The sequence below is a fragment of the Lissotriton helveticus genome, chromosome 7 (assembly GCF_964261635.1).
Source record: "Lissotriton helveticus chromosome 7, aLisHel1.1, whole genome shotgun sequence".
In the NCBI taxonomy this organism is placed as follows: domain Eukaryota; kingdom Metazoa; phylum Chordata; class Amphibia; order Caudata; family Salamandridae; genus Lissotriton; species Lissotriton helveticus.
The window spans coordinates 51,149,956-51,176,644 of NC_136068.1; the positions used below are offsets into that span (position 1 = coordinate 51,149,956).

At 43.1% G+C, this 26,689-nt stretch overlaps 1 protein-coding gene across 1 annotated transcript in view; it reads left to right on the top strand.

Moving 5' to 3' along the window:
• Positions 1 to 26,689, top strand: part of LOC144768912 (alpha-2-macroglobulin-like protein 1) — a 169,214-nt gene that overhangs the window by 53,734 nt on the left and 88,791 nt on the right. The window contains exons 11-14 of the mRNA XM_078652922.1: positions 2,382 to 2,600; positions 5,071 to 5,131; positions 13,538 to 13,683; positions 14,710 to 14,859. Of these exons, the coding sequence (XP_078509048.1) occupies positions 2,382 to 2,600; positions 5,071 to 5,131; positions 13,538 to 13,683; positions 14,710 to 14,859 (576 nt within the window). The remainder of the gene's footprint in view (positions 1 to 2,381; positions 2,601 to 5,070; positions 5,132 to 13,537; positions 13,684 to 14,709; positions 14,860 to 26,689) is intronic.

Genomic DNA, 26,689 nt, shown 5'->3' on the forward strand with positions numbered 1-26,689 from the left:
GTTGAGGATCAGCTGTTTCATGGGCTCATGACTTTGCTTCTACCAAGGTGGGCAAAGTGTTTGTGAAGAGGATGATTTCTCCCTGGATTGTCCTATGTATTTATTTGTGTTTCGCAAGGCACTACTTCCTTAACTCCAGAGTCCATAGGGGTGGTCATTTTGCCCGACACATGCTGTAAGACTTTTTTGAGAGATCATTTCCTCAGAGCACCTCCTTGGGGGTCCTGCTTTTGTACTGATTCGCAAGGTGAGGAATCTGCATGTAGAAGTGTTCATCACAAGGAAATATTGTTTATGTTCACTAATGCTTTTTCTGGTGTGTGTCTCTATCGACATGTAGATTGCTCACCAAGCCACCCACCTCCTGGTTTTGAGGAGTAGTGTTTTTGTTATAAGCTCCTACTCACAGAGACGAGAGGAGCACCACCGAGACCCGGTACTACAAGGTCTTGGCCACACAGACTTACCCGGCTGTGTTTTTTCCTTCATCCATTCGTTCCGTACCCACGGCTCTTTTAAATACCCGTGGACCGGGTTTGGAACTATCACCGGTAACTAGATCCACTAATCATGCCTTTTCAGCCCACAGGTATCCCCCTGTTGACGAAACACGTGTCGGCTGGCGTTGTATGTTCTGAAGAATACATCCACATAAACAATGTGTTTATTACACCACCGGTGTCGACTTGTTTTTATGTAAATCTCTCAGTATCAATACTGTTTATCTCTAAACGCTTGCCCAGTACTTGTTATATGTTTTTCCAGTGTCATGGTTTCTCATCTTTGGCTCTTACAGAGGTTTAGGGCATTCCTCTATACTGGCTGCACCGTCAAAATCTGTATAATCTAACCATTCCCTAATCACTTGTGTGACTGCTAAAGGGCCAGTGTCCTGCTCTCTTTTAAACCCTACGCAGACCTTCTATAAGTTCCAAAGTTGGGCTGGGTGTATTCACTGCCGTTCATTCTCTTGATCATTGTCGATCTTGTCTTCACTTCGATGACCGCGAAGAAAGGACAGGAACCGACTTCAAAGTGTTGGGTGGCACCTTACATGGCTCCAATCTGTGACATCAGGGGAGGTCCTAGAGCCATAGCTGGAGCTCAGCCGCACCATCCTTCAGCACTGAGGAGCTGTTGCAAGAGTGCCCGGATCCAGTTTAGCGCATGGGAGGATTCGTAAGGAATCTCCTGGTAGATTCAATATTCACCCGAAAGATGAAGAATATAACCGAAGTTAAGTACATTTGTCTTTTGGTGGGGAGATGGAGATGACTCCTTGCCAGGGGAAAGTAATTGTTCATAAGTGAGCACAAATATGATAATAAACAGGAGTCAACCTTTTTCAGACATTGAAAATAGTGCTTGCTGAACAAATTATCTTACAGTTTTCCTTAACTTAAGTGTTGGAACATTTCACGACTCATCAAGAGCCCTACACCATATGCTGTCTTCTGGGTCATTTGGCCACCACCCCCATCTTCCAGACTCGTGCCCAGAAAACCAATGCATTCATTACTTTCCAGCTGGAAACCCTCTACATGCTAACATCGACTTTTACTCAAGTTCCCAATAAATCTGCAAATACTACCCAATGCAATTGACTTCTTGCATACATCTTATCAGCATCCTCAGAATTTCTTGGCCAACTGTCACATCAATACTTTTGACCCATTACCCATGGTTTCTTGGAGTAAAACTATTAAAAATTATGCGTAAAACCACACACATTAATAGCAATGTGCCTTGTTTTGCATGTGTTTTCACGCATGCGTATAACTACGCAAGTGGGAGCGATCTCAGTGTACCAGACGGGCAACTAGAGCCAAATTTCGGGGGGACTGAAAAAGATTTTTGGTGGGGGTAATTCTTCCAGCCATAGGCAGAGAGGCTCTAAGTAGGGGTGAAAACACAACAAAAACCTCATTAACAAGTAAATGATCTTTTAAAGACCTGTGAAGTACTCGGTATGGCTGCAATTAGATGGTCGCCAGTCCGCTAAGCTGTGTCGGACCGGGCTGACACACACGACGGGGGGGCTGAAGCCCGGTGAGCCCAATGGGTGTTACGCGCCTGCTCTGTACGTATGTGTGTGATGTTCACTGTGTGTGTGTGTTCACGAATGCAAGTAACTATGCTTGTAAATATTAGTGTGGGAGGGATCTCAGTGTACATATGGGTGTGATCTCCACTGTGTGTGTGCTCACGCATGCATATAACTCTGCTTGTAACTATGAGTGTCGGAGAGATCGAAGTGTACGTGTGTGATGTTCACTGTGTGTGTGTGTGTGGGACTGATGCTGCAGTACCCCAGGCATTGCAAATATACTAAGTTCAGCCTCATCCAAAGATGGATAATGTCTCCAATCTCACCACTGCAGGGTCAGTACCGGCCCCTCGGGTACCAAGATTTCTGGGAGCTCTACGAAGAAGCCGAGAAGACCGTGAAACGCTTCTGGGTGGACGGCAAGAGCTACGTGTCTATCCGCCCCCAGAGTGGGCCCCTCCAGTGTGGGCAACAGGCAGAGGTGACCGTGGACTACACCCTGGACTCTGGTGATGTGGAGGAGAAGTCCCAGGAAGTGGTGTTCAACTATCTGGTGAGTAAATACTGCCCCATTAGATAGATGCCAGAAGAGGGTGTCCCTCTGGTCACTGTGGCACCCTTAGATGGGGTGGTTGTTCCTCAGGGTGGTGAATAAGGGTAGAAAGCAGTTGTTGCCTCCTATGTAGGCTCTGTTTTGCCCAGATCAGTAGGGCATAACATCTTTATTTCTTTAGAAGTTTTGCGTAGCGCCTAGAAGAAGACCAGACGGCATCAAAAAGCAGTAATGGTTTTACAAATCAGAAAAGTGATTAGGATGAACTGTTGCATGGCTAATGATCATGAGTCAAGCTGTACTCGACACTTAACCCTTTGCGTGCGTCCAACGTCTCGGTGGGCGTGTGCAGACGACGGCCGGGGGCCGTCCTGACCACGCCCTGTCATAAACCACCCGCATCGCGGCGGAATTCCCGCCGCAGTCAACGGGTTAAAGGTTAATATAAAAGAATTTCCAAAGAAAGCTGATTCAGGGTAAAGCAACGCAGATGATGATTGGAGTACTGAAAGATGGCCTGGTGTGTTATACCGGTTGAAGCTGAAGTAGTTTACTCCTCTGTGTGGTAAATGCAGCTGCCCTCAGATAGGAAGAAGTGCACCAACATGCTCCCCATCAAGTCACAGACTACACACATTCCACTAAAATGACTACTAAATTTGCGCATACATACAGATAACTATATTACACACAAATGATACTGTGTGGAAATCGGGTATCAGTGAATATTTATCACCAATTAAAGTGTCTTGATTTGTTCTGAACCTGTTAAATTATTAGCATCCATCAGAATCACAAAACCATGGGCTTCATTTTTGCTTTCCTAACTACTGAATGTGTACAGGTCAATTCAGCTATTTACATGCTGTTGTGTGCTACAAAACGTTGACATACTACAGCCTTCCCCTTAACCCCTCTACATCTGTACCCTAGCAAGATTGCCTCATAATTCACTTTAGTTTTCTTTCCCTGACTGCAAAGTGTGAGGAGTTTGTAAACACCAATCCCCATTTTAAAAAATAAGCACCAATCTGTCAGAAGATAATACCTGACATTTGATCTCATTTGTAGCACTGAGGCCCAGAAATTTCCACCCAAACGGTTATCCACATGACATTTGATCTCTGTCATTGAAGCTCAGAAAAGGTGACATAAAATATGCAGAATTTTAAGGCATCTATATTTATTTCCTGGACTTTCACAACCCACCAACAGGTGGGTAGTGACTTACAGTTTGGGAAACACTGTGTGAAGTGGTTAGAAAAGTTTTTATTGGCAAAGATTTAGCTTCCCAAGTGGCCTCCATCTCAGAAGGCCAAGGAGGCCATCAATTGGCCAAACAAATGAAGAGCTTCATCTGAACTATATTTAGGATGGGATTGCAGAGCTGAGGATTGCACCAAGGGATCCATCTATTCAAAGGGTCTGTGTCACTGCCTCCTAATTCTGAAGGTTGGCTGATACGTTTCGGTCAGTCGCAGCGTTTGCTGGACCGGAAGCTCGTCACTGCCTTCCATTGAAGAGTGGAGACTACACGATCATCTGACTGCGAGTCTTAACAGATGACTTATTTTTGATCAAACAAAAGGGTTACAAGTTACAAGTTATTGTATCTTAGTAGAATAGAAGAGCAGTAAAACGCTCAGGTTCAAGGTGCTCAAGTCAGAGAAAACAGCTCTGGAAAAAAAATTAATTTATGCATTTAATAGAGTCACTAAGCACCATCTGGTGACCACAGAGACTTTGTATCAAACTTCAGGAAAATCCAGTCCCCTACCAGAATGATGCACAGGTCCATGCTGGGACGTCATATCCGATCACTAGTAGGGTCAACGTGCTCTGGGAAGACCCTGATTCCTTTTAGAAGCGGTGTGAGTAGTAGATTAAGGAAGAGATAAGAACTCTTGTTCAAAGAAACTTGTTTTCTGTTATTTTCTTTAATTGTCTCAGAGTTGGGAGATTACTTTAGGTAAGTAGTACCCTCACACCTGTCCTTTATATCCACATTCTGTCTTTAAAGCATTTCCTGCATTGATCAGTTCCAGCAGAATTAAAAAGACACCATTTAGCACCATTTTGAGTCAAATGTTTTGCATGGGGACAGCTTCCTCTAAAAATCATTGAGGTGAGGCTGATGTTTCGTTAGTTGATAAGATAATATTTAGGGTGTGACACATTTTTGAAGTTGAATTTTGCACACGTTTGTTTTTAACGTCACCAACTACAAAAAGTAGGGGATGTTTTTAAAATCTATTCAGTGAAAATTCCCACAAAATAGGTTTTGCAAGAGCAGAAATATAAATAAGCATTTATTAGAACTTAGCAGGCAACATTCTACCATGGCTAACCTACCGTCAGATTTCTGTCATGTATGGGCAGAACATTTCACTCTGTGGTGCATACGTCACTTGGTGTCTCTTGAGCCTGCAGAAGGTCCTCACACTTTAACACATCCTTATGTCTTCCTCAGGTCGCTGCTAAAGGAACAGTCGCTCACCATGGGCAGAAGAAGAGGGAGGTCAGCAAATCAAGTAGGTTTAAAACAGAAGCATAGCTGTCATAGTGCAGCAGGTGCAGTGCTACCAAGGCCCGAGGTCCTAAGGGGCCATTTCACCCAAATTGCAACTGGTATTTATTATCCCTCTGAAGAATGAGGGGCCTGTTTTCCTTGGTGCTTTTGCTCCGGCAGTGCGCTATATCACCCTTTTTTTCATCTTCTGTACCACAACCAGCTTATGGTAGTGTCGCTGACCCCACCTTTTCTGTGTCTTCGTGCTGTCACTATTAGGTTTCCAAAATTGAGTAAAAAATTTGCTAGCATTCGCACCAAGAATTTTCAATTCTATTAAGGACGCAAAGGCGAGGATTATGCTTTCTCTTTTTTTACTGTAAAATTTCAGCAACCAATGAAAACGTTCAACATATACAAGAAATTACATTTCCCATAGTGCTGTGGTGCATATCCACCAATCACAGTCTCTCTGTCCCTATAACTAGGACCTTCCATGTGACCATATCATCTTTATTTGCCTTTGACAAGCAATGTTTTAACATCTGCGACCGTCCAACATCGACAGCTCTGCAGGTAATCCAAATCGACTTCAACGGAAGTTCAGAAGTGAACCAGGACACAAAGTGTCAACTTAGACCAACAGCTTGGTGAAAGATCACTCTTTTTTCTGTTCTGCACCTGAAACCGAAAATCGACCCATAATAACTGTGGAAGATACCCATATTGAAGGGTGGGTAAAAGGTTACAACTGTAATGATAATTAACTATTGGGTGGGATAATCCTCACCTCCGTGTCCTTAATAGAATTGAAAATTCTTGACGTGAATGCTAGCAAATTCTTTATGCTATTAACGGACTGGAGGCTTCGGATTATGCTAGTTTAATGCTTCTCAAAAACAACAGGCGCAATATCACTCACAGTTTTGTGATAAAATTGTTTAAATGTAGAATCAGAAGACCAATCCTCTGATTTCATTATGTCCTCCACACTTGAACCCAACATATATTACTTAGACACCGTAGCGCCTCTTCCAGAGTGAGCGCTAAACATTTGTTTGTCATTGTCAGCTTCTGCCATGACTTGTCTCAACCATCTCGCAATAGTGGCAGATGCAACAGGCTTGAAAGGTTTTTGCAAGGCAATTGATACCCTTGAACAACCCTCTGGATGTATTGGCACGGTACACTCTTCAAACGCCTTCAGACAGTTAACCCCACACAATTGTAGATTGTCTGACCATCTGTCAAACAGGTTTGGGACTTTAAAAACAAACCCTAACACAGAATACCTAGCCTCAGGCAGATTTCTTTGAGCAATTTACAAATCAATGGGTGCATCCCCACCGGTCTACAGTCCACCTGTGTGTGTCCTGCCGAAATTGCGGATCTAAAGTTGTTCACAGACCTGTATGTTAACCCTTCTGAGGCTTTTTCAGAGAGAAAATTATTCACCTGGGGTAGCTCTGCCTCTACGGGATCCACGTGGTTTCCAAGCGCCAACCCAACCATCCTCACCATGCCGATGAGTACCGCTTCCTTGTGGAAGGAGCCCAGGCCTGTTGGAAGAAGTCTGAAGCTGCCAGCGAAATTCCCGGCAACATCCATTATTGCCTGAAGGCCTCCAGGCCATCAGGGAAAGCTGCCTCAACAGTACCAGAGGATGCAGCTCTCCCTGAGGGACCTGGATCATCATCGGAGACCACGGAAGAAGCAGAGGACAATTCCACCCCAACTCCAACAGCACGGGAAACCAGGGTTGAGCCTTCCAAAGGGAGGTGACCATAAGGATCCCCACCTTCTAGTGGGAGATCTTGCTCATCACCCTGGGATAAGCAAAATGGGAGGAAACCGAATAGTTCAAGTTAGTCGACCAGTCCTGTGAGAAGTATTACCAGCCATCTGTCCTTTCACCGGAACGGCAGGAAAAGCCGGTGTGGAGGAAAGATTGGCATGGTCAAGTATGCGTCCTTGAGGTCCAAACAGTCTCCTTTTCTCAACAAATCTGCCAACAGATAAATACCCTACATATTAAAATGTCTGTAACTGATAAACTGATTGAGCTCCTTCAGATTGAGAACTAATCTGTGTCCACCGCCTCTCTTCTGTAGTAGGAAGTGAGACCGATGTTACAGAAAGCCACCTTGTTTTCCTACGGAAGGTCTCCTATTTTTACATCTATAAAATCACTGTCTTGTTGGGAAAAATACATTTGTAGAGGAGGAAAAGCATGCACTGGGGTCTGATAGAAATGTATGTGGAAACCCTGAAAGGTTTGTAGGACCCAGGCATCTTGTGTAATTGTTGTCCCGTTGTGTAGGAAGTGACGGACAAGACCCCCTCCGAGAAAAGGAGGAGGAATCCTGAATTCTTACCTGAGGTAATCTGGGGCTGGAAGTCTGCTCTTTGTCTGCCCCAATGGTAACGTTGGTGGGAGAATGTTCTTGTGGGATAGAAGGTGCCACCCCTGGTATTATCTTGCCAGTCTCCTCTACCACAACCGTACCCACCTCTAGGAGGGCCTTGGTAGTATTGGCAGCCTGGCAAGCGGCCCCTGCCTCGCATGGCCCTGGTAAAAAGGCCAGCTTGGAACACATTCTTGATGATGTTTGATTGGGCTTTGTCGAGGGACGTAAAAGGTGTCTACATATTTTGAAACGTCTTGGACAAACCTATCCCCAAATAGGAGGCCTTCAGCAAGGGGACCTCCTTCCGCGGCAGCAAGTTCAGTGAGGTTGGAATCCATTCTCATGAGGAGAGATTGACATTGCTCAGCTGATATGACACAGTTGGCATTTCCTTAAAAACAAATAGCATGCCAAGTTCATCTCGCAAGGATGTCGGGGTCCACTGGGCAGTCTGCGGCTTTGGCTACCAGCGCCATATCCAGAATTTTTGCTAGAGGTCCAGTTATGTCAAGGAGTTTGTCCGGGCAGCTGCGCCAGGTGCAGTTGATTCCCTTCTTAGGATCCTTTGCGAATTCTTTGAGGAAAGCTGGCATGTTTGGGTCAATATCCGGGGTGTCAGCTACTCTGTCTGGGATATCTGGACGTGGGCATTCTGAACGCAATCTATTGTGGACTTCTTTATCGAAATCTTTTCGTAAATCTGGTGTAGGTATTCTGCAAACTCAGGGGGAGGGGCCCAGTCTGAGGACCGTGGGTGCACAATATCCTGAGGGTTCAAATCGAAAGGGGTAGAGATTTGGAAATTGGATAGAGAAGGCTGGTCTAGATGCTCCATCTTTGCCTTCTTTTTCTTTGGGGGGAGATGTGGTTTGAGGAATCAGTGTCAGTATTTGTATCTGTGACCCTCTTATGAGTCGCACTTGCAGGAACTGGAGGGGCAGAGTATTCATGATCCCCTGGAGCAGTTTGGGGAAGCTTGGCTAGAGCCGGTGCATTAGGCCATTCAGATGACTTGGCTTTGGTTTTTGCGTCCACTTGAGGGGCCGTTAGTGACCCTGCATCGTCTGGGGGGTGTAAGCTGTGGCTCTTAGTGATGTTTTCTAGCTGCACAGGTATTGGCTTGAGGGCGGCCGCTAATGCCTGCTCGAAAGCCTGTGGGAAAGCCAATTCAATGGCCCTATTGACAGACTGTTGAACAGAGGCATCTAAGGCATCCACCAACTAGTCCTCCAGATAAGCACCTTGCTGCTCCTCAGAGTACCCATACTCATCCTTCTAAAATGTAGCCCAATCCTCCATTCTGGGGATAATTAGTTGAAAATTGAAAAACTGGCCAAGTCAAATCAATGAATCAATCAGGGTGAGCAACCCTTTATACACACCAAATGTCCAATAAAAGTCATGTGCTCCTCAGCCCAGCTGTATAGATATTCTTGCAGCCCCAGGGGCATCAGGAGAAGCCACTCATCCAAAGGTCTGCACCTGGCTTGGGCCAGCCTATTTCTGCAGCCTGGGAAGGCGTAAGTCCACACAGGAAGAGATGCACACTGTGGGATTTTCCGGGTTAAAAGAACGCAGAATGAAGAGGATTAAACTATTTATGGTGACGTGCAGCCCCAAAAATAGCCCGATTGGGCTATGCGCGCCTGTTCACGCTTTACGCGCCGTGTGCGGGTCTGATCAGGAAAGGCTCCACACTGAATATTTATCTGGGACACCTGCACAATCCGCCGGAGCGGGCACCAGCCCACGTCGGCACCAGGCGGCCGCGTCCACTCGGGTTGTACCACTTAGAAGGGCTAACACCGGCAGGGGCGGGTGGCGACTCACAACCTTTTTGTGTGACGCGGTCCACTAGATGCCAGGATAACTGGCTACAAGTTAACCAAGTATCACCTCGCATATAGAAAGAGCAACTTCCCGGCTCTGCAAAACAACACAATCAATAAAAACCTTTACTCTTGCCCAACAAGGGAACAGTACAGTCAACAATATAGAATTAAGCAGAACATATAAGACAATGTGAAGAGCATTTAACTCGGCTGCAAGCAGCAAAGAAAGAGGATATGGTCAAATGGAAGGTCCTGGTTATAGGAACAGAGAGCCTGTGATTGGTGGATTCGCACCATGGCACTATGGGAAATGTAGTTTTTTGTATATGTTGAACGTTTTCATTGACTGCTGAACGTTTACAGTAAAGAAAGAGAAAGCATAATCCGAAGCCTCTGGTCCTGCAATAGAATTTAACTCCATACTTCTTTCTGCACATGCTTATGAAAACAGGAAGTGATGTAGCAGTGAAGGGTGAGAGGCAGTTTTGCATGTGCCATGGCCACATAATATTTGCAGTAGGACACAAAGTGACGGAATAGAGCTTGGGGTTGAATGCAGTATTCACTGGTGCTGAGTTATTGTTGGGGTCAGGGCAGGGATGGAAAGTACAGAAGCCGGGGTGGAATTAGTTGGTTTATGGTGGCGCACAGGGGATATGCATGGGAGGTAGGATCCTATCCCCTGTGCAGTAGCTGTGACAGAGTGAAACTAAGCTATACTGTGCTGCACAGGGTATGTTTTCTCTAATCAAGCATACCCTTCTAATACAGAGGGCATAGCTTACATTAGATAAGCAGTATGTAATTTATCTGACCTATGTATTGCATTATCTGGGCCATGAATCGTAATTAAGGCTTAGAATTTTCAGTTTTGACTGATTTTTACAGATAAATACAGACAGAAAAGAATTTGGGGCAGATTTACAAGGAACTGACGTATCTGCATAGATCCTACAGTTTCCGTGCGCCAGTGGCCAAATGTCCTTGCTCCACCATGGATGCGCTGTATTTACAATATAGTGTTCAATAGTGCAAGGATTTACAAATGCATCAGAAGTACTGATGCATCTGTTGGCACAAAAGTAACGCATCGCTGGAGTTGCTCATGAAAGTGACGCAACTCCAGCAATGTGCCACAACAGATAGGTGAGTCCCATTCAAAGAGTCCTGCGTCATTCCTTACACCTGCTTTGAGCATGCATAGGGATTTTGATGCAGTGAAGGCGTAGAGAGATGTAGTGAAATGTTGTACATTTCTCAGCATCAGTTCTACATGGCGTTTTCCGTGGGATCGCCCACCCAGCATACATTATACCTGGTGTGGGTAAAATTTGACGCAGGGCTTTACAATGTGACGCATCTCCCTAGTTGTGTCACATTGTAAATTGGCTGCATTGTTTGTGCCACTGTTGCATCAAAAAAAAGTGACACAATGGCGGTACAAGGAGGCGCAATCGGCTTGTAAATATACCCCTTTGTTTCCTGTCGGTATTTATATTTAAAAGTGGAAAAATACTGAAAATGGTGCTTCTTGTGAGAGACTGCCCATGCTGTCTTTCATGAATTCCAGGCAACAGCTGAGCAGATAGCATGTAGGGTTAAAAAACAGGATGAGATTTCCTTAAATACAGGCATATGTTAACATATAGTTGTAGTATAATGCTAATATGTACCTGTGAGTGTAGTGTTTTGTTATACGTGGCTGCTTAATTTGCTCTAAAGCTGTGGTACTCATAGTACGGCTCGCGGGTCGCCAACGGCCCGGCAGGCCTTCATTGGTGGCCCACGGATCTTGCCTTGCCGTTTCTACGTTTCAAGTTAGGGCGGCCGTAAACACAGAAGATGATCGCAGGAGCATACGTAGTGAATTCGTATTAAATAGGTATTCACTATGTATACTCCTCCGGCCATCTTCTGTGTTTACTGCCGGCCTCTGTGACTTCACAGCACCCTAAGAAAGCTTCCCAAAAGGCCCTTTAAAAATCAGCTGTAAGCGCTTTCACAGCTGACTTTTAAAGGGCCTTTTGGGAAGCTTCCTGTTTGGACAAAGAGATAGAGACAGAGACGGGCAGAGACAGAGACGGATAGAGACATAAACAGATAGAGATGGAGACAGACAGAGACAGACAGAGACAGAGACAGATTGAGACAACAACAGATAGATAGAGACAGATAGAGACAGAGACAGACAGAGAGTAAGAGAAAGATAGAGACATAGAGAGAGACAGAACGAGATAGAGAGAGAGATAGAGAGATGGAGAGATAGAGAGAGAGAGAAAGATAGATAGATAGATAGATAGATAGATAGATAGATAGATAGATAGATAGATAGATAGATAGATAGATACAGAAAGATAGATAGATAGATAGATAGATAGATAGATAGATAGATAGATAGATAGATAGATAGATAGATAGATAGATAGATAGATAGATAGATAGATAGATAGATAGAGAAAGATAGATAGATAGATAGATAGATAGATAGATAGATAGATAGATAGATAGATAGATAGATAGATAGATAGATAGATAGATAGATAGATAGATAGATAGAGTGAGGGTGATAGATAGATAGATAGATAGATAGATAGATAGATAGATAGATAGATAGATAGAGTGAGATAGATAGATAGATAGATAGATAGATAGATAGATAGATAGATAGATAGATAGATAGATAGATAGATAGATAGATAGATAGAGTGAGATAGATAGATAGATAGATAGATAGATAGATAGATAGATAGATAGATAGATAGATAGATAGATAGATAGAGTGAGATAGATAGATAGATAGATAGATAGATAGATAGATAGATAGATAGATAGATAGATAGATAGATAGATAGATAGATAGATAGATAGAGTGAGATAGATAGATAGATAGATAGATAGATAGATAGATAGATAGATAGATAGATAGATAGATTGAGATAGATAGATAGATAGATAGATTTAGATAGATAGATAGATAGATAGATAGATAGATAGATAGATAGATAGATTTAGATAGATAGATAGATAGATAGATAGAGTGAGATAGATAGATAGATAGATAGATAGATAGAGTGAGATAGATAGATAGATAGATAGATAGATAGATAGATAGATAGATAGATAGATAGATAGATAGATAGATAGATAGATAGATAGATAGATAGATAGATAGATAGATAGATAGATAGATAGATAGATAGATAGATAGATAGATAGATAGATAGATAGATAGATAGATAGATAGATAGATAGATGTGTGTATACCGGCACTGGTGGCTCAGTGGACTAATGCATCCTCTGCAGGGGCCTGTGTTCACCCTGATGGTCACAGTTTTTTTCTTTTTGCTCTATCCCCACCACCCACTGACCCCGCCCCACTGGTGCGGCCCTCGGCCACAAACCACACTGTAAATTTGGCCCCTGAGAGAAAGTTTGTGAGTACCCATGCTCTAAAGCCTGACAGGCATCCATGTATGAGTGCACGTCCAAGAGTTAAATAAACCTAGAAATATACTATGTTACGGCTCCATTTATTCTCAAAATAAACATGGATAATTACAAATAGGATGGCCAAAAAATAAATATGGATAAATACAGACGGAAATGTTGAAAAAAAAATACCGTAAAACGGGGAGCCCAAATTGGAATGCATTTGAGAAGCTACATACAAAACACATGGATAGAGGTAAGGAGAGGTAGGTCTAGACTCAGATCAACCACCAGACACCCCTACAGCACCACAGCAGGCCAGTAGTTGGTATTTCACCCATCCCTCTCAATAGGTGGGGAATTTGGAGGGACGCAACAGGGAAATGGCCATGTTTCAGTTAACACTTTGGCTGCGGGGCTCATTCCCCCATGTTCATGACGAGCTGCACAGTGTTCAGGTGCTCATGACGAGCTGAGCTCGTCACAGCCACACCCGTTTCCGTGGAACGTTCAGCACAGCAGGGGAATTATCCCCGCTTGTGAGCATTCCACGGCGGAAGGGGTTAAAAGTGAGTGTAAAACGCTAGTACTTTCCTCTCAGTTGTCAAGAAAGACTGGCCATTCATCAGCCATGTCCTTGTGAATTATTCCTTGAGTTGTAGTTGATGGAAGTCTTATGCAGACCACAGAATGATTGTCCACCTTATAATGGCAGTGGGTGGATTTTCCTGAAATCTCTTCGCTTTGTGCTCCTCCCAGACCTGGCAGGTTCCTTCTCCTTCCTGATGCCTATCAGTGCCGACCTGGCCCCCTCTGCCACCCTCCTGGTCTACGCCGCACTGGCCGATAAGAAAATGGCTGCTGAGAGCACCACCTTTGCCATCGACAAATGTTTTAAGAATGAGGTAAGTATATTCCTGTATAAAAAAAAGTAGAACTCCAGTTCTCAGAAAAGTAGTCCACGTTCTGTCTGATTCAGGTGCGGCCGGCACAAGTAACAGCGGTGGGGCGGTGGGGCAGGGTGAAGTGGACTGATGACTGGATAGGGAAAGTAAAATTTAAAAAAAAATTAAAAACACCTTGCCCTCAGCGATTGGGTAAGCGCAAGGTAAGTGGTTTTATTCTTTTTTTTTATTTTACTTTCCCTATCCCGTCATCTATACACTTAACCCCCATCTACCCCTGCCCCCCACCGCTGGTACCTGTGCCGGCTGTGCCTGGTCTGACTCTTTCAGGTTATCTTTACATTGTCCTCTTTCTTTGGTTAATTATTTCTTTATTTCTTACACGCTTTCTTTCCCCATAAATTATATTTTCCTCTTTTCATTGTTTTCTACTCTTCCCTCTTTGCTTTTCTTCCTTCGTTTAATTCTTCCTTCATTTTAATTTTGCATCAACTCTTTCCCACTTTCTATTTGTTTTTACTTTGTTTTTCTCAAACTACTTCTTTTCTTTTCCTCCTCCCTCTTTCTATTTAATCGCTTTGCTCAGTCTCAACCCAAATGTTCTCATTTCTTCCTTTCATCCGTCACTCTTCACTTTTCTTTTTCTGTCTCATTTCTCTTCTCTAGCTTCTCCCTAACTAGGGCTCATCACTGATTCTAATTTCCTTGCACTAGCTCGTTCTCTTTTATTGTGTCTTTCTGAATCACGTACAATATTTCTCATATCAAAGCCCGTCAAATTGTTCAACCTGTTAAGGTCTTGCTGCTGAGGTCACAGGTTCACTTCCTGGAAGCTACCCATAGTAAATAGAATACCAGTATTTTGTGAAATAATAATAACGTGAACAAAAACCATAATGCTAAAACCAGGTATGTGCAGTACAACTTAAAAACACCAGCTCTGATAGCAAGCTCTATATCAAACAACATTTCAGATTCTCAGTTCCTTGGTGACCCTTGCCTTCTTCTCCTTGTGTTTTTTCCCAGGTTTCCCTGAGCTTCTCTGAGGAGGAGACCCTTCCTGGGTCAGAGGTCACCATGCACCTTCAGGCATCCCCTGGGTCCTTGTGCTCCATCCGTGCGGTGGACAAGAGCGTCCTGCTCCTAAAACCAGAGGCTGAGCTTTCTAGCAGCAGTGTAAGTAAGACAGGCGTCAATTCACCAAAATGCCAGGGGAAGCGGAAGTGACATTGCACGCCATTTGACCTTTACTTTGACTCACACATGCATGCTTACACATACTAACACATTCACACACATAAGCAGACTCACCACAAGCATGCATACAACATTTTCTACTTACCATAGTTTCCAGATAGTGTCATATTCCATCTAATGTACTTCATTTTTTATTACAGTGATAGTGAATAATATTCACTATTTTTTTCACTATTTGTATATAAAAAAATTGACAGAAACTAGACAAGTGGAGCTCCAACCAGTCTTCATTGGGAAGAGCTGCTTCTGTGTTCCAGGCACTGATGTTGCCACCTCTGAGGCCAGGGGTTGCAAAAGCAATGCCAGGGGTAGCAAGGGGCAAGCCAGAGGTCGCAGCTGCGACCGCTGGCAACACGTAAATGACGTCCACAGGCGTCGCTTTAGGGTAATCGGTGTATGGAAACAAATTGGACCATAAAGTTTTCTTCTGCACCCAAGTTAGTTCACACTATGGCCATCGTTACACAAGCCCTAAAATTGAGATTAAGATAAAAAAGCTATCGTTTACATCCAAGTTAGCAAGTCTGAGGTTAAACCTTTACCTTGGGTCTGCCCACAGTCATATTTTGCCTGTTAAAAGCAGGCAGAATTTCTCAAGGGAAACGCTTTCAGAATATTCACAAAATCTTCAGGAATTGATGCTCATACACCAAGTGCACTTGCCATTTTTTTGTCATTCTGCATGGGAAGACTGGTGATGATGTGGTGATGCTGCACCTGGTAACAATGATTGTCCCCTTCTGTATTGGTCATACTAGATGCAGTTTTGTCGTTTTGGTTTTCCTTCGTAATTCGCAACAATGGCCGACATACGGTGTTAATCAACTTTTCAGTTCACATTGAACTGGTGTACCTTTTTCAGCAGGGATTCATTTGGTGATCACATTCAAATCTAATTGGAAGGAAACTGCTTTTGGGAGCGATTATCCTACACAGTCTGGCAACACTCACATTTACCTCATTTTCGGCTGAATCTCCTTACAAGAGCATGCCATAAACAGGAAACATATATCTCTTAATCCCTACACCATCCCTGCTGCCTCTAAGGACAAATCAACCCATCCCCATTGGACTCAGTGCATTATCCCCTTCACCTCATTTTCATATCTATAACTTATGGTTTCCTAACTCTACCCCAGACCTCTCAAACAAGCCTCATGCTGACATCACTCATTGCTAAACTGATGGGCATCTTTCTTATCCAATGAACTCTAAGCCCACAATCTTAGCCACAGGGCAGGGCTGACTGATTCATCTTTTTGATATCATTATAGTATAACTTCTAATGGTTGAGCAACACCATCTGGAGATATTCTTAGGGCTCCTCAACGACAATGCAACTCTCTACTGGTCATGCACAAGAATCCCCAACCATCATCTCCAAAGTTCACATATTCTTGCCCCACCTGACCCTAGCCTTGCGGTGAGGCAAATCCAGTGAAGAACAGAAGAAGGGAGGCTAGGATGAGCCTCCTCTTGCTGCACAGCACCTCCAACACCGGTGCTGTTGCAGGAGTGTCACGCGACCTTTGACACGGTAGTCCATGATATTTGTAGTGCAGATGCTTTGCCAGCTGGTAAACAAGGGACCCACTGCATATGTCCACAACCCCAAAAAATTAGGGAGAGATCCCCACCATCCGAGGCCATCTTGGGCAGACAAAATGACACAGAGCATGCTATAAAGAGCATCCTAGTTTATCTTATTTCCCCCCACGTTATACAACAATGTGTTCTTTGCCTGAATCCCATCCACTTACCACATGTTCACTCTCAAAGGTCACAGCTCTCACTCTCCTTCTCAGCCTCCTGGTCCCCACTCCAGCATCATGTCCAGATTCTCTCATTTTGATCCTACTGTCCTTATTCTTAAATAAAGGACCCTGAAGCCACCTTTTACACCCTAGGGTAGGGCTCACTTTAGTGTCTTCTAACTTTAACAACTTTGAACTCCGAAATTAAAGTGACGCAAAACCCCAACACATGACCATTCTGGCATCCAGAATCCCCCAGGCCCCTCCCAAAGATGTTTTTTCTGGCCTCCTGCCCCCCACTAAACCATACCCTTCTCTAATTTATCAAAAAAGTCCTTCAACTATTCAAGATGAATATCCGTGCCATAAAAGACAAGTGTACTCCTAATTGGCTACAAAATAGAGCACCCCTCCCATATTTAACTTATATAACTCCATGTTTACTTCTTTTCTCTTCCTACGTATGACTGCGGCTTACATGCACCCATCCATTCTCATAGCCGCAACAACATACTCCAAAGCAGTCTTGTGTCCATCTTTACAGGTCCCCATCCACCCATTGATGCAGCCAGAGCCTTAGTTCTGCTTTAGGGTCTTCTTACCCCATGTGAACAAATAACTAGTAATGAGGCTAAGGCTGCGCCCCAGCTATTAGTGTGGGGAGATATCACCCCTACTATTTCCCTTATATCTAACAAGAGAGCCTCCATTTCCTCCTAAATTCATTCCAGTTATGGTGTGCATTGCATATGTTAATAGGCATAGGATTCAGATGTTTTCCACTCATACAGGGTGGGGGTTGGCCAAAAAGCCTGATGTTTAGCCAGACCTGAGTCCTTCCAAAGAATTTATTCAGCCATGGTATTTTTTTGATGAAAATGATTTCACGTATATGACAATTTTGTGACAAAATGTATACTTTTTTATACATTACAAAATGGCAGCCGTGTGATAACATTTTCACAAAAATCACAACTTTTTGTAGCAAACTCATTTTTTTGGCTCTTATCCCAGACAGAGAGAAGACCAATATTATTTTTCCCCAAGGCTGCACTGCAACCGAGCATTGGCAAAATCAACTGATCTGAGCTTGCTTATTACAGACAAGACAGATTGGCTTTGACAGTGCTTGTTTAGAATGAGTGGAATTTTATACCTGGATTGAGTGTAAAATGACAAAGAGCTCTCTTTTTTCATACAGGGAATATACAGCATGAATAACCGCAGTGTGAATTTAAAATGTAACTGTCTACAAAGCATTGCTTCTGCGCTAATATGCTTACTGACATGTAACATTTAAAGATATATAATATTTATGCAGGCCTAATTGCGCCAAGAAGTAAAAATAGGTGACAGATGCAATAACTTAGTCATTACATACCTGAATTTTAAAAAAAACTTCTGTGGTATAGTTTTTTTCAGTTAAATCATTTTTTATTGAGAATTCAAACCGCAATAACAAGATACATAACATTCTTATTATTAGCTGTAAATTAAAAGTATTGCATGTATTTGAGAAAAACATATGTAACTATGTAATTTAGTCATTTTATATATAAAAAAGAAAACAGATAGGAAAGGGAACAAGGAAGAAAATAATCACTAGAAAAAAGGAAGAGATATATAAGAAAATGAGTGAGTTATGAGACTGATCAGTGCAAGGAAAGAAAATAAGTAAAAAAAACATAAATCAGATCTAATCTTCTGATGTAAAGTTAGAGAGGATAAAGTATGTATTCTATGTTCATTATATATAAAACGTCACCATGTGAACACAGATAGGGTAGGAAAGTCTTTCCAACTTGAAAGTATAATTTTAAAAGCAATTGCAATAAAAAAGATCAAGTAACATTGGTTTGGGAGATAAATTATCAACATTAGGAGATAAATGTCTGAAGAAAACCTTCTGCAGTGTAAGTGGTACATTACATTGAAATATATTTACACATTTAGACTAAACCAAAGTCCAAACAAATTTAATATGAGAACAGTTGTATAACATATGAATTTAAAAACAGGTATATTTAGAACATGATCAGGATAAAGGGGAAGCAGATAAGTCAAATTTGGTGACAGTTTTTGGGTTTATAACAGATCTATCATAAATAAACAAGAGGAACTGTGTAATATAAGCAGCTTTAAAGGTAGCGAATAGTCTAAGGCAGATTGTGTCCCAGAATTGTGTAGAACACAAGATGGATAGATCGGCTTCCCACATCAGTTCCAGAGAATTTTAATTCTAATGGAGATAGAGGACATTAGGTGTCTTTTGCATAAGGGCAGCTTCGGGAATAGTGTCCTGTACAACTAAATCTAAAGATGTAACAGGAAGAGGTGCTAAAGAGTCAGGTTGCATTTGTTTTTTGGAAAAGAAACTATGAATAGAAGAGGAAATCATCTAATAGTCTTCTGCATAGATTAGTTCTTGGCCTCCTTTGGATTTGCCTTCCTTGAAGCTGTTACTGAGATCTATAAAGTCTGGTTCACCTCTTGATCCTCTCCCCACGTCCAAACTCATTCTCCTGGACAACTCGATTCTTTCTGTGATTCTTAACCTTCTCAATACTTCACTTAGCACAGGTCTGATTCCCCAGCAGTGGAAACATGCACTTGTTTTCCCTCTTTTAAAAAAGGAAGGTCTTCACCCCCTCTGTTGGTCTAATTTTCATCCTATCTCTCTTTTGCCTGTGTTTTCTAAAATTTTGGCGCAACACATTAATACTCTACTATCTTCCTATGTTAATACTCACAATTTGTTGCATTCTTCTCAGTATGGCTTTAGTACAGAGTCTGCTGTTCTTGGGGTTACAGAACACCTCAGGCTACAACTTGACTCCGGAGGTACCTCTGCCTTCATCCTACTGGATTTGAGCACAGCTTTAAATATGGTGTCTCATTCCATTCTGTTAGACCGTCTCGAAGCCTCAGGCATTAAAGGTCTGAGGTGGCTGGGCTCCTTCTTAAAGGACCGTACATTTCAGATCTTTTTGAACAAAGGGAGGTCTAACACTCGAGCCTTAACCGCCGGAGTTCCTATTCTGAGCCCATTATTTTTCATTACTTTTCAATATATATGTCCGCCCTTTGGCCGACATTGGTGAGAAGTGAGGTTTGTCTATATTGTCCTATGACGACGATACCCAGATTGTTTTCTCCTTTTCTACTGCCCAACATCAAGATCCTTCTTTGCTGCAGCTTGATTTGAGGAATGTTTCTTCGTGGCTGTCTAGTAATGCTCTTAAGCTTAATAGCACCAGAACTGAGGTGCTCATTCTGAGTAATAACCCGTAGCTTTCGGGAATTAAACATTGGCCTGATAATCTGGGCCCGGTACCTGCCTCTTTCCCCAAAGTCAAAAACCCGGGTTTTGTCATTGATAAAAAGCTCTCCCTCAAGCCTCAGGTCTCCAGTGTAGCGGCATCTTGCTTTACTACTCTTAGGTGGATTAAAAAATTCCTCTGGTTAATTCCATCCCAAGCTCAGAGAATGGTTCTGCAGGCTTTAGTAATCTCCAGGCTAGACTACGGCAATGTGCTGTACCTGGGCGCTGAGAAAGCCTCAATACATTGCTTGCAAGTCCTAAAAATGCTGCTGCTTGGCTCTTTTCCATCCGCCCTATATGCTTCTGTGTCCCCACTGCTCCACAAACTCGACTGGCTTGGTGTTAACAAGTGTATTGAGTTGAAGGCCCTATGTTATATATTTTGTACCAAATATGGCCTTGCCATTTCTTATATTCAAAGTCTGGTTACACCTTACGTTCTGATTTGACAGTTGAGATCTTCTAGCCTCTCACTGTTTTCAGTTCTAAGATTTCAACTTGTCCGTATGAGAGGTCGTTCATTTGTCTGTCATGGCCCAAGGCTCTGGAATTCTCTTCCAATTGCCTTTCAGGACTGTCAATCTCTGTTATCTTTTCATAGAGGCTTAAAGATATTTCTGTTTAGTGACTAAGCTTGATCTCTGTGCTCCCTTTTGTCTGCTGCTTTATTTAGTTTTTGCCTCCACATGTTCTCAGCGCTGGGAAACCCTTTCGGGTAGCAGCGCGCTTTATAAGTGCAATAAATAAATAAATAAATAAATAAATCTTCCATCAAGAAGGAGTCAGGTAATTGATAATGTAATCATAAATATTCAAAAGATGCAATAGAATTATCTGTCACACATTTGTGGGCAAATATTATACACGTTTCCTTCCAATGTTTAAAGTAAAAAGATCTGTGAAGTAATTTAACCCCTTCGACGCTCATGACGAGCTCAGCTCGTCATGAGGTACACCTCTCGTACGCTCATGACGAGCTGAGCTCGTCATGAACCGCGGGTTTTTAAAAACTTCAGCGCACAGCGGGAAAATGCGCCGCACGCATGGTGTTAAGAAATGTATTGTGCCAAATAGAGGAATATAAAAAAAACTGTCAGAAATTAAAGTTAGCAAAATATATTTTAAGAAGTAAATGGTGTGAATATTTTAAAATGAGGTCTTTAAAGATAAAAGTACAATTTAACATATAAACAACATCTTTGAAGGAAATCCGTCTTGCAATGGGTTGATCTTGAAAACCATTATTCAAAAACCTTAAATTGTCGAAACAAAAGAGCAGAATGGTAAAGTTTAAAATCTGGGAATCATATACCCCCTTTTCACTTTGGACATTTGAGTTCAGAGCAGGCAATACATGGGTGTTTTTTACTGTATAGTAATTCAATGCACATAGTCGATTTATTTGAAATAGTAGATAGAGATTTTAAAGTGTAACATAGAAATGGTATAAAGGAGGTGTTGTACAATCATCATTTAATGATATTGAATCTTCCCCACCATGATAAATGCAATGGAGGCCAAGTTAAAAGTAATGATTGTCTTCTGGATTTTTAATGTCCTGAAATTGTGATTTAGCGTATCCGATGTGGAGGGAGAAAAGCCAAATTCCAAGATATTTAATTTTTTCAGGGAAACTAATCAACATTTGTATCGGCAAACATATATTGATAGCAAAGAGAGTTCCATGGTAACATTTCAGTTTTAGTCAAATTAAGTTTATAATCAGAGACATTAGAATATAATGACATCTCTTGTTGGAAAGGATCCAAGGAGGTCAGAGGATTGGACATATAAATGAGAATGTCTTCCACATAGGTGGATAATTCAACCTCTAGGAAACCCTGTCTAAAGCCAGAGATAAGTTTATTGCATCAAAACCTTTATATAAAGGGTATTAAGTAGAGGACAAATAACAGGGGAAAGTGGATATCCTTACCTAGCACCCCTGTGGAAAAGAAAGTAAAGAGAAAAGCATCTGTTAACAAAAACAATAGCACAAGCCGACGAAGAGTAGTAAACAAAAATTGTCAATTAATGTGGTCTAAAACTTTATCAGCATCCAGAGATGAGGCCACAAGAGGAGTATCAGTCTTCCCGGCCAGACTAAGAATATTGAAAAACATTCTGGCAGCGCCTGCAGCACGTCTTAAGAAAGCCACATTGGTGACGCCATGCTCTGTGTTGAGCCCTCTACCATTTAGACAGAAAAAAATAAATTTAATATCATATAAGCACTCGTAGAGTCTATCCACAGAAAAAGCAAGAAAACATTGGACATGGAATACATAAAAAGCAGAAAAAGAAACAGATCATGGATAAGTATCGAAATCTCAAAGGTACGAGACTTGTTGATACCATAACAAGAAAAACAGCAAATATCAGGTCCAATAAAATATGGATTAACAGCCACTATGCATAAAAGTAGAAAAAAGACAAAAATGTCAAACTAATTGTATGCGAGTCCTTTAAGATTTCTGAACAGTGGTGCCCATAACTTAAGATGTAATCTTCTGGAGAAACATTTTTAATTTAACTGGGTTATCAAAGGATTTAAAAAGCCTTTATAAATGTATCTTGCATAAGCAAGGGTGTAGGATAAAATAATAGATCTTCAGCTGTCGCATTTGAGGTCTAAAAGCAAGAAATTCCTTCCGTTTTGCATTGGTCACATTGGAAATGTCTTGAGATATGAATATATTATGGCTCGAGCAAACAAGATGGAGTTTATCCTTGGCAGCTTTCAGGAAGCGTGGAAGATCCAGAAATTCAAGAAAAAGTATCATTATTGCTCTAGGTTTAGAAAAATTAGGCTTAAGTCTGCCCAGGTGATGTGCATGCTGCAAATTGAGAGGAGAAGCAGTAGGAAGGTCAAGAAGCTCTGGAAGTAACTTCTTCAGAAAGTCAAGAAGACTAGAACCCTCGAGTGCTTCAGGGAGAACATTTAAGCCAAGATTATTGCGATGATTTCTGTTCTCCAAATCTTCTGTGTGGAGTTTACATTTCTGGATCTCTCCTTTAAGCAAAATTATTTTAAGGCCATAGCTTGAAGAGAGCTAAAGCATTGTTCCATTTCAACCATGTAACACCCTACATAATAATCCATTGAACCTCAATTTGTTTAAGTTTCAATTGGTGGTACACATAAAAGGTTGGCAGCATTTCACCTAATCTAATATAATATCCAGAGCTGGGTAAGAGAAGACATGTTGGGTGAAGGAGGGTCGCTTCTTACCCTCTTAAATGTTGTGCTAGAGGAGGTGTGTGAAAGGTTGGCTCAGTATATGCTGAACACTTATGTAAGTGGACACCTTGCACTTGATTTCTTATAGGTCACTCACTAACACATACAGACATCTCCTAGCCAGTGAATTACACAATGCACACAACATCTTACGATAAAAACAGGTAAGTGGCAAGTAAAACACTGTGGTCACCAGGGGGAGACCAAACCATATACTAAATTAGTTGTATGCGAACCATGACTTGAGTCATTACTATACCCAGAAGACGTAGAAGTGCAGGGGAACCAAGGAACCACCCAAGGTAAGTAACCAGGAGCCCCACGGAGGCCTTGTGCGAAGTGGGAACACGACCGCGGGATCAATGCAAGTCAGTGGGTAAGTCGCGGTTGCAATTTTAAAGAAGGACCCTTGCCAGTGGACCCTGAAGAAACCCCTTAAAAGACAAAAGGTTAGAGAGACTCAACACCCATAGATACCTTAGGAACCAGGATACCTGCACCAGGGAAGCTGGGTGCATAGGTTTGAAGTTGCGTCAGAAAACGCTGTCAACCCCAATGGAGATGGAGGACTTCAGGAAGATGCCACTGATGGGGAAGGTGAAAGTGTCCAGTGGAACCCAAAGATGGATTCAAGATGTGAAGAACCTGCAAGCAGAGAGGACAGAGTCTATGCCACTCAGGAGTGACCAGGAGGCCTGGAAGAAGAATGTCCACCAATGTCGGGTGTTGCAGGAGAGCTGACGGTGAACTTGAAACTGCAGCTGTGTGGATAAGGTGACGCTGTGGAAGACCAGGAATGTACCCAAGCTGTCCCACGTCGGATGTCGAGAGTTGAGGAGTCGGTGTCTGGCAGGAGCACTAACAAGCCTTAGCAACTGCAACCAACATGAAAGTTGAAGAAGGTACGATGTCGGGATCAGCAAGGTCCAGGAGACTCACCACAAGCAGGGGAGTCAGGGCAGGCACCGAGCAATCAGGGTAGCCCAAAGAGTTCAAATATGACCCTCAAGAGGACCTAAAGGCCGGAGTCACTGGAGTCGCAAGAGGACCTCAAGCAGCTCAACAAAGATGCAGGCCCACCATGCAAGTGATGTGGTGAGGACAAAGATCTTTGTTACTGGAGATGCTTGATGTTGTGGCTACTTGGAGCCCGAAAATCTTGGTGGAAGGAAGCCATCAAGCCTTTGCAACTGCAAGTTGATGCAGTGAACAGGGTTCGGTTCCTGCGGCTCCAACGATGGATACTCACTCAAACTTGGTGAAAAACAGGTCACATCCATCATAGGTCTCGATGGATGTGAAGAATCACCACCTGTGTTGCTGAGCCTTTCGGAGTCTGCGGGAGACCAGGATCAGCAGACCGGTCAGCTACGTTGCGGTGCCTGCAGATGCAGGGAAGTGACTCCTTCACTTCAAGGGAGATTCCTTCAGGTGTCTTGGATGCCCACAGGCCTTGGAAGGTTTCCTGTATGGAGCACCGGCATGGGCGTTGCAGCAGACGAGCAGGGCGAAGAGATCAGGAGCAGCAAGAGTCCTCCTCTTGATGCCCAAAGTGAAGTCCAGCAAAGTCCAGAATGCCCAGAAGGTCGAAGTTGAAGTGGTTTCTAAATTGAATTGTGTCCCACAACGAATCTAGGGACCCACCCTCAGGTAAGCCCTGGGGAGGAATTGCACAGTGGGGAGGATACTCCTATGTCCTTTGTCCAGTTTTGCACCAGAGCTGGTTTGAACTGGACTATGCGAGGAGGCACCAAATGTGCCCTTGAAGCAGACTGAGTGGCGCTGGCATGTGCTCCCACCTGGCTCCAATACACTAAACCCTGTCTGGGAGATGGTCACACCTCCCTGTGAAAGGATACCTATTGTTCTGCCTTCCGCTGCTCGAGCTTGGCTGAGCAGCAAGAGGGCAGAATCATGTCTCTGGTCGGCAGCAGCTGTGTTGTGCTGTTCGGGTCTAGAAGACTGGTCATGGGAGCACTAGTGCTTGGAATTATACCTTCCACACCGTTTACGGTGTGGGAGGTATGATGCCAACATGTTTGATACCAAACATGACAGGGTTCGTTGCAGCCAGTTTTTAGATGGTCATCGCGTACTGACACGGTGCCCCTCTATATGTTATATGGCTGTCTCACTTACAACCCGGGAGAATGGACTCCGAAGGCTGTAGGGGTGTCCTGCTCATGCAGGGGCACCCTCACACTTAGAACCAAGCACCCTGCCTTCAGGATTGAAAAGGCTTGCAGTAGAGGTGACTTATAGATTTTAAGTGCAGTGACCCTAGAAATAGGAAACCTATATCTGTCGTAAGTGTTGCATGCACCAGCTCACACAGGTTGTAATGGCAGGCCTGTAGTGACAATTTGAATGGCCTCCCATAGGTGGCATAATCCATGCTTCAACCTATGGGGGACCCCTAGGGTTCCTATGCCCTTGGTACCTTAATGCCATATACTAGGGACTTATAAGGGTACCCCAGTTTCAAATCTGGGATGTACCTAGGTACTTACCATAACAATTTAGAGGAGAAAACAGAGAGACTGGGGTCCTGATTAGGAGGATCCCAGTCAGACTAGTCAGAAACAGCGTAGCACCTAGCAAAAAGTGGGGTTAACTATGAAAGCAGACCCTACTTTCCTACATGGGGACTTTAGAACCAGCAAGTATGTCACTGGCCAGCTTGACGTGGTGAGCAGTTTGATGAAGAATCTTCTGAAAGGCTTTTACTCTGCCCATACAGTAAATTAGGACTTAGGCAAAGCTTGAAGGCCAGCTACTTAGGGACAGTACCACATAGACTAAGAACCAAAAGTGAATTTCCCACTTGAACATAGTAAATAGATCAAAAGGAGATTCACAGCCTCAAAGGACAGGACAATCTATAGTAGTGACAAATTGAGGTTCCCAGAACTCCAAACCACCTAGGAAAGGTGTCTTGTGAGATACAGAAATGTAAAGGTGGACACAATGATGTGTCCAACTTGCATGGGACACGCTCCCTCCCTGAAGAAAGAAATAAAAAGCCTGGGTGTCTGGCTTGACCAGGACCTTACTTTTCAAACCCAAGCTAGGAAAACTGTGGGACTCTGCTTTGGTCTTCCACGCACCACACGGAAAATTCTCCCCCTTTTACACCCCCCCCCAACCCCCCCCTCCAGAAAACTCCTCATTCAGGGTCTTATTCTCTCCAGACTGGATTAAGGGAACGCCCTCTATCTTGGCACCCCGAAATCAGTCATAAACAAACTCCAACTTGTCCAGAACTCGGCAGCTAGGCTGCTAACAGGCACAAAAAAACGATGCTCCGCCAAGCCTGCCCTAAGCTCACTACACTGGCTCCCAACCCAAGAGAGAATTAATTTCAAATCGCTCTGCATAACACATAAAATTCTCCAGGACAAGGGTCCCCCAATTCTGAAAACCTTGATCAAA